Genomic DNA, 9,167 nt, shown 5'->3' on the forward strand with positions numbered 1-9,167 from the left:
TTGTTTTGTTGATACGGAAAAATTATGCTTAAAGATTAGTTTTATGAGACCAAAGCTTCTAATAAGACTTATCATTAATTATAATAAGTTTAATTGCATTTTTACCTCCAAAGTCATGCAATCTGCCATTATACAAAATATCATGAATTTTGTAGCATTTATTCTTTAAATTGCCACACCCAAGACAATTTGCAAGTTTTTTTTAATTAGAAAACAAGGATGAAAAATGTACTTGAGGTGCCATTAGTATGATGTTTTTCTTATTAAATTTAAGCAGTGCCATTTTATCGTTATTTGATTGATTTTTTTTCTTTAGGAACTTGTTACCGTATTAAGATTTTTTTTTTTCAGGAGTAAAGTAGTCAAACACTATGAGGAACGGAGGCGACAAAAACAGCAATAAGGACTAAACAATTCTGTTGCAAAGAAAACCACGACCAATTGTGGAATCGAAGGTAGCTTTGTCTTCTGGCAAAGAAGACCACGCCCTAACAGTGGAAATTGCCACGACCGTGATGCCACCCATTCCCTACTAGTTTGCATTTGTTTGCTTTCAAACTGTATTGAGCTTTAGGCCATTGAGACCCTACGAATAAATATTTTTGGGCATGAGTTTACATTTTAGGCTTTAACTCTTATCTCTCGTTTGGGTTATAAATGTTATTAACAACTACTGAGAAAATATTACGTGCCAGAGGAAACGTACAAACTCTGCTAATGCATCCTTCAACTTTAATTCCTCTCTTGTTTTCTTTTTGGTGGCTACCAATTTTAAGTTTTTTCAAGGTAAATTCATCCCCAATTTTGCCTAAACGTAACCCGTAGCATGTAGAGTTAACAAGGTCTTAAGTTAGAATGTGATCACGAGTGACATGCAGCAAAAGGGGGCACAGGAAACTATAGCGATTCCCATTCAGAGCAAGAAAACACCGAGTCCTATTTTCACGGATTATTTAAAAGATAACTTACCATGCCTTGGCATGTAAAAGCATCAATCCTAACTACTACCCATTCCTCACATATTCCCCCAATGGTTCTCCAGTCAACAAGTCAACTTTACAGGTTGAAGCTCCCTCTCTCTTTAGTCAAAGACAGACTACTATTGATGTTTAGCAGTCACAGAATATAGCAATTTGAGGCAACTAATTTCTCTACACTTCATCAAGAAGCAGAAACCTTACCACGCAGCCAGGAATACATGCTTCCACTAGAGACAACACTACTTATCATAACCCACACTTCCTCTTCCTTTTTCTTTCTTTCTTTTTTTCTTATTTTTTTTTCATTTTTTTTACATAGAACTTATCATAACCCAAACTTAGGATTTTGATCATAGTAGATCAAAAGTTGCATTCAGTTAGAAGCCCATTCAAAGTAACGGCAGCAAGCACCTCTAGTCGCAGTCCAATTTCCACATCCAAAGAAGAGACTCCCTTGCTTGGGACACGGCTTCCTCACCATGCCCCTGCTGCTTTTCACCCCACAAAAGCAGAAAGGGTGATACTGAACCACGGGGATAGTGATATCCTTTGCTTTATAGGGGGAATGCGGGAAAACAATTGGTTGTTCTGGTGACTGTTTCCACATCAGTGGTCGATCAGCTGTCTGCCACATTATGGAATTGGTAATGGAAAATTTAAAACCCCGGTGCATGAGAAGTGCCAATAGGTGAGCAGTATTTTTGGCATCATCAAGGCCGCAATGTGCACGTCCCTGCCAGGCCAAGCCGGCTATCTCAACAGCTTCCTTTAGATTGCACCTCACAGCACCAAATACCTCACGGAAAGGAATCCTCAAGTTGATCCAGCTAACATAAGTTAAGCAGATAAACAAAAGTCAGATGAAATGAAATCCTGGTAAACATAGGTCATCATTTCTATGCTGCAGCATTTACCGGTTGAAGTAAGGAGGCTTCCGTATCTTCTTGAATCGGCACTCAGATTCAAGCATCACCCGACAATCCCAGTTGGACCATGTAACCACAGCAAAGTTGGAATTCTTTATTCCCTTCTTCTCAAGCCATTTGTCATGCCTAAGTAGAGCCTCACTCAATGTAACACCTCTGTCCACCTGAACCATACAGTAAGAAATCCAACAAACAATAGGTGAGTGAATGTAAAAGTTGAGGAGCAACAGACAGGTCAGTAAAAAAGTAGTATATAAACTTTATAAAGCCTTGGAGTATTTATACCATTCGAGGTCAGTTTGGGACACAACTGATAAGTTGAAAAAGGTAATTTGAGGATATAAAATCTATTGAGCCCGTCCTAAATAGAGCTTCTTCATTTACCAACATGAATTTAATGGGTATACCTCGAAATGGATATTATTAATCATCCAATCAGAGATACACACTGTTAGGAATCTGTTTGATTGGAAGTGAAGAGACTATAGCTAGGATGAAGGAGGAAAGAGACAGGAAAAAAAACAGAATATGGCTCTGGGTTCTTTACTGCATAAGAATCATACAGCACTATACAAAGGAGCACTCTCCTTTCTCACAAGGAAATGGCCCTGTCAAACTAACAAAACTCCATGTACCCATGAATCCCCTATTACCCACTAATGGTCTATTTATAAGCTTTTCTCTCACAGCCCACTAACCCTTCTAAATGTTTTAAATACATTTAATGGGCCTTTTCTTCCCTACTATAGTAGACTCGTAAGACCCTTGGCTCAGATTGTGGTTGACTTTCTTGCCTAACACACCCATGCACACAGTTGACGCTGAAGATGAAGGGATGCAAAATTGCATTAGAAGCAATAACCGCACCATATGTCCATACTCACAAACAAAACCTAGTGAATAAAACGGAGGGGATCAAGAGCGTCAACTAAAGATATTCAGCATTTCTCCAATTATGGACCCATTAAATATGGACTTCTGTCTAACATACTTCAGTTTTGTGCTGCATAGCATATATCAACCCTACCATAGAGGAATTCAATTTGTTAATATTAAATGTTAGGTTTAATGAGTAGCATTTTCTAACATTAACACTTGGGTAATTGGCGCTGGTTAGTTCTAATATGGGAAATGACTCCACTTGTAGCTAATACAACAGCACATAGAATAACTACTTTTAGAATTAAATTAAGCTCATGAATAATGAGTAATATAAGTTGTCCCTAACTCTTGAGTAATTACTAATCAGAAATTATTAGCTCTAATCTAAATAATGATGCTTATTGAATTAATACTGCACATAATTTAATTAGTTATCTGCAAGAACTGATTAGAGACACAATTTCACCTCAAAGATTCTCATTCTATATATTAGGAGTCACCCAGTGTGCAGTGTTGTCAAATAGTGGTCAGGGTGGTACCAGGGTGCTAAGGTATAGTCGATTTTCAGCAAAATGCCATATTATGTCAATAGCATTCCAGGTTTGGCATTATAGCCTACCTATGATGGGCATTTTTGCATGTTCTTGTGCCAGAAAAGGTGGCAGTTAAGTATTTTCTTTAAATGAAAAACAAAGAGTTCTGACTGTTCAGATACCATCTGATGCGTTTTAATTAAGCACCAGAAACCAAGACTATAAAACTGACACCGGAACTCCTCAACATTTGCAAAACTGAAAACCTCTACCATCTCCAGCACATGATCCATGTGATTTTTTATGCTAACCTATGTTCCTCTGAGTCTCTCTACTGTTTCCTCACCATTTCCTTTGCTGTTCTCTCTGTTCGTATCTGTGCTGAGTCTCTTTCTCTATTTCCCTCCTTTCTATTATTCTTGGTTTTATTCCTCTCTGCATTTGGTGTATCTACCTATTCCTTACTGTTTTGATGCTCTGTTCATTGCTTCTCACTTTTTTGTTTGTTCTCAGTCAGTGGCGTTACAAAATTTATGATATTATCCCTTGAGTTTGCGATACTTTTGGTAAATTTTATTTCCTAGAATATGTTTTCATCTCCTACAGCATGTTAATAGCTTTTCTCAACATTTATATATTAATATTTTAGATTCTGGCTTATGGCCATGACCCACCACCATCCAAAAATTCACCATTCTCCATTGATAAAATTTGCCACCACGTCTTGAGCCCTCCCTCCCTCAAGGCACTGAGCCCTAACCTATGGCACTTCTTCCGCCACTCTCAGGGGTGCCAACCTCTAGCTGCCACCACCTTCCAATTGCTGCAATCACTGTTGTCAACCTTAGATCAACAACAGAGTACCCCAACTGGCTCGACCCCAGTCTACCCATCTCCATCCAAGCCTCCCTTTTTTTCCTTGCCTGTGTTGTCCAGGTACTATGTGTGTGTGTGCTACTTTCCAAACACCCCCACCCGCTGTTTCAACCCTCTCTATTTTTCTAAAAATAACCACACACACAAAATAAACACACTGCACCAAGACCCTTCTGGTCCATTATTTTCATCTCCTACTCCATCAAATTCTCCAACTTTGCCTCCTTCATTGGAACTTCCCATAGCATAACACAAAGGTATCACATCAGCTCTAAACTCTAATCCTCTTATGCTTGTCAATTCAATTATCTTCTTCCTGTTATGTCTGTGTCCCCTTTGGTCTTCATGTCAATAGAATCGGTAATTGAAAACTGATCCCCTTATCTCTTGGCAAAACAGTTGCCGGTTGTTGCCGGTTCTATACTCTACTGTCTAGGTAGGAAAAGTTAATTGCCTTAAATCCTATCTAGTGGGAAAAGGATATACATAGATATTCTCGCACAATTCTAGAGATACCTATTCTCCTATGGCCCAAAATTGCTTTACTTCACCTCCAGCCATGGCTGCTAATCAATATTCATTAATGGCAACTGTATCATGTTAGGCATTAAGGATGTCTTGTTACTTAGTAAGTTATACAAAGAGATATATATGCAATAACCAGAGTTTTACAGTGTCAGGGCACATGACTCTAGTATGCCAACTACACTGCTCCCTCTGTATGCTTACCCAGTAAAGTTTAATTCTATCATCTAGCAAGTTGGCATAACAACATGAGGCTGACCTTTCTGTATTGTTCGACCATTCTTCATCTAGCCATTGCATTTACTTAAACATCATTTCTCTTAGAATTTGGGCTTTAGGACCTAGCTCAATAAAACTGGCTTCTAAGGTGAGGATTGCCCAAGCTTTATATGGACTAGATTGGTCATATCTCTAGTTGATGTAGGCTCTCAACTCACTAGGAGCCAGTATCCTAGTGACTCCACACTATGATGTTTCACTTAGCTTTTCTGGCCAGCCACTACATAGGTACCCCTTTCTATCTTGCGGGCTACAGGTAACCAAAGTAAGGCAGCTTTCCAACAATTTTACCAACAAAAAAAAATTCCATATCATGTTGTTAAATCTAATGGAGGTGCTGCCATCACTCAAGACGAAAGTATGCTATTAAACATACTTGCGGGAACAAACATGCTGGATTTTAGACTGACTGATATTCCGACGGATCCCATTGTCAAACTCCTACCAGGTTAGGGGGAGCCACTCACATACCCTACTGGATATAGATGTCTTGCCAGTAAACTCAACTACTTTACCTAACATTAACTATGGGGCATTACTTCTGCTTTGAGTGTGGTAAGCCAATTTTTGAATGCTCCTTGTGAAAATCGATGAGAAGCTGTGGTTTGCATTCTTAGATACATCAAGAGAGCACTAGATAAAGGGTTGCTTTATGGAAACAAAGGAAATGTTCAAATTATTGGCTATTTTGATACTGGTTGAGCAGGTTTATCATCAACTACAAGATCAACTTCAAGGTATTGTGTTTTCATTGAAGGTTACATAATCTCATTGAGAAGTCCTAAACAGAACATATTGCTATTGCAAAGGTCGAGTAGCTTAGGCAGTAATAACCAACTTAAGGAATTGCTTCAGCCTTCAGCATTGGACATTGATATTGATATTGACTACCATTTTTTACTCCGAGCTGCCTTGGACATTGATATTGACTACCATTTTTTCAGGGAAAAAAAAAGGTTCTTGCACCTGAGATCACTATTGGTTCGGTCAACTCCAACAATAACTTACATATTTACTAAATCTCTTAGGCTTAGAGGGGCTCAGGTTGACTTTATTTGTAGAAAGGTTGTCACATATATGCTCCAACTTAGAGGTATAGTGTTAGAATTAAATGTTAGATTTAAGCATATGTATCATGAGTAGTGTTAGTTTAGCTGTCATTACTCTTGAGCAATTATTGTTGGTTAGCTATAGTCTAGGAAATGATTCCTCATGTAACACATTTTTTAGTATTGTACCTTGTATACATAGTTGCCCGTGTAGATTGATTAGATATTTAGAAGTAATTTAACCTTAAACATTTTTCTAATTCAACAAAATCATCAATTAAATTCTACACCACGAAAATCTTTCTGTTCTACAACCACTCTCAAGCAGACATTACTGGTCAACAAGAGGAGTATGAGCTGGATATATTGTGCCAAGGGAGTTACCATATACAAACATTATAGACATCAAGACAATGCACACAGTAATGTAATTGCTAGTTCAATAATAAGAAAAAAAATGATGAGTTAAAAATCACAAAAAAAAGTGCATACAATGGTTTGTCCAGCTATTTTTGTTATTGTTTCATTCTCATAAGTGTAAGATTTGCCTTCACACACCTGAATTTGCTGGATACCAGTCAGATCCTTGCAGAAATCAGTCAGAAGCTGATTGCAGGTGGGCCTCACATATGTTTGAAAACACGCTTCCAGCTGGCCAGTGATGCTACTCACTATAACAGATGGAAACTCAATTATTTCTTGAGGGTGGGGATTTTTATCTTTGTCACAAGTAGCCTCAAAGTCTATCACCACAAAATACTGAAATTCCTGATATTGCTCACGCGGGTAACCTTGTGCAACCATATTAATAGGAACATACTGAAGTGGGTTCTCAACAGGATAAGGATAATAATGGCTCTCAAAAGCATTCATTTGGCATTGCTGCACCTTGTGAGAGTTAAAATGGCAGGGCGTCCAGGTGCTGTAATTTTGGTGATAAGTAGGTTTTGTGTGGAATTCATTGGAAGGCTCAAGAAACTCACTTCCTAAGTGACAGTTAGGCTCAGCAACATCCCCAGCAGGGTGAGTACCAGGCTCATTTTTAAGCTCTGTATAGCCTTCCATAGAATTCCCATTACTTTGAAAATTGCAAGGAAATCCCTTGCTCTGGAGGCATTTTAAAGATGCCTCACAGTTTATTTGCATATTTTCTGCATAAAAAGAAAGAAAAAAACGATCACAATGGGCCCAAGCATGAATCTGGAAAATCTAGAAAAAATCTTAAATCTACAAGTTCAGAAACTAAAAATACTATTTGCACAAAGAGAACACTAAGATATTCAGCTTTCCCAAAAGAAATAGATAATAGACATCTCTATGTATCCATTTCTTATGAGATGACAACTGACAAATCATTAAGTTTTCCAGTACTTAATGCACAATCATGAATTAAAAGATCCCTCACAATAAAATAAGTCCTGCTCATACTCTGCTATCCGCAACTAATCAAACAAGATTTATAATTTAGTTTAATGAACTAAGTTCCAAAATTCTACTACCCATGCCGGTATCCCACCGGTATTCACTCCGGCACACATGCCTTTAACACTAAAGTCTAAACTCTTCACATGTCAGCTCCACCGAATCCATCAAACTCAAACCCCACACACACTCATACACGCCACCCACTTCCCATCCTCACTCCTACATACCAAGCATTCCAAATCTCAACACCTAAGTTGCATAACCGCAAAATATACCTTTCCTTGCAGTTCAACAAGTAAATTTAGACCCAAAACAAGTAAAAACCGCTCAATCCAAGCCCAGTTCTCACACACATTACTCCCAACCGCACCAAACCACCGATCAAACCAAATAGAAAACACCACAAAGCAAACACACAATGACACAGTACTATCCACAACAACAAAAATTCCACAATCAAACACTAGAACACACCAAAAAAACAAAAACCGAAAATTAAACAAAAAAACAAAATTGGCATCAATCGAAGTCAAAAAACAGAATTGAATTAGAATTTCGAAACAAAAATTGCGAATTGGGATACGAATGAGAGACAAACCAGAATTTTCAAGGGCCATCATGATCGTGAATATAGCTGAGATCCACGAGCGAGTACATCAGATCCTCCTATTATAAACAAAAATCACCGCTGCATCGAAAACGCAAAAAAGGATCAGAACCGAGAGCATAATCACGGAGTTGTTTGTTGGCAGAGAAAATTAGGCGTTGGGAAAACGGGTGAGAAAACGCGAGAAAAAATAGAGGCAGAAGAAAAAATAAATCAGAGAGAACGTAGAGAGAACCTGATTGTAGAGAGAGAGGGGGGTCTCTTAGAGTGAAATTACCTATCGGATTTTATATACACACTAACACGAAAAACTGTCTTCTTTTCTCTTCTCTTTCGTAGGAGAGCGAGTTAAGCATTCTAGGTAGAAGAGTGGGACCCACGCAACAGTAAAAATAAAAAAAAAAATTATTATTATATTTAAAACTAAAACTAAATAAGAAATATTATACTTATATATTTTAAATTAAATTAGAAAATATAATGAATACTTAACTGGTATATATCGGTTGGCAACAAACTTGTATTTTGTGGGAGAAAATCTGGATTTGAGTGTGACTAAGTCCCAATAGAGAATTAATCTTATAATCATTCTCAAAAATTAAAGTTTTTGAGAATACATTGAGTATAATTGAGAAGCTTAAAATCTTAGTTAATCTGTTTTTCAAATAAATAAAAAAAGAAGTATATAATGGGTTTTCATTCAGCCAAAAAAAAGTTATGAATCTTTTCCATTTGTGAATTTAATTATTATTATTATTGTTATTATTAAATTATTATTTCAGTTATATTATAAATATCCTTTTTTATCTCGTAATTAATAAAAAAATTATCTTTAATTTGAATTTTAAAATATTATTATAAAAGTCAAAATTATGCATGTTAGGTGGAAAATATATATCTTTTGTGTACTTATGATCAATTATAGTCAATCAAAATTAGTCACTACTCCTAATCAGGATTGCTTCACATCAATACTAAAGTAAGAAAAAAAATATTATAATTAAATGACAATATAAAGAATATTTACATTGTCAATACATATATTAGTTAATGAAAAATTATCAATGATTAGAAATAATTTAAAA

The 9,167-nt window shown here is 36.8% G+C and overlaps 1 protein-coding gene across 1 annotated transcript; it reads right to left on the reverse strand.

The window, feature by feature from the left end:
- Positions 1–886: 886 nt before the first annotated feature.
- On the reverse strand, positions 887–8,461 carry LOC100780340 (uncharacterized). The gene is made up of 5 exons (XM_003546653.4): positions 8,318–8,461; positions 8,074–8,163; positions 6,609–7,201; positions 1,895–2,070; positions 887–1,807 (listed from the first exon to the last, which is right to left on the reverse strand). Exons 2-5 carry the CDS (start codon positions 8,093–8,095, stop codon positions 1,354–1,356), a joined length of 1,245 nt encoding a protein of 414 aa, XP_003546701.1. The 5' UTR covers positions 8,096–8,163; positions 8,318–8,461; the 3' UTR covers positions 887–1,353.
- Positions 8,462–9,167: the final 706 nt, after the last annotated feature.

Source organism: Glycine max, chromosome 15 (assembly GCF_000004515.6).
Source record: "Glycine max cultivar Williams 82 chromosome 15, Glycine_max_v4.0, whole genome shotgun sequence".
Lineage (NCBI taxonomy): Eukaryota > Viridiplantae > Streptophyta > Magnoliopsida > Fabales > Fabaceae > Glycine > Glycine max.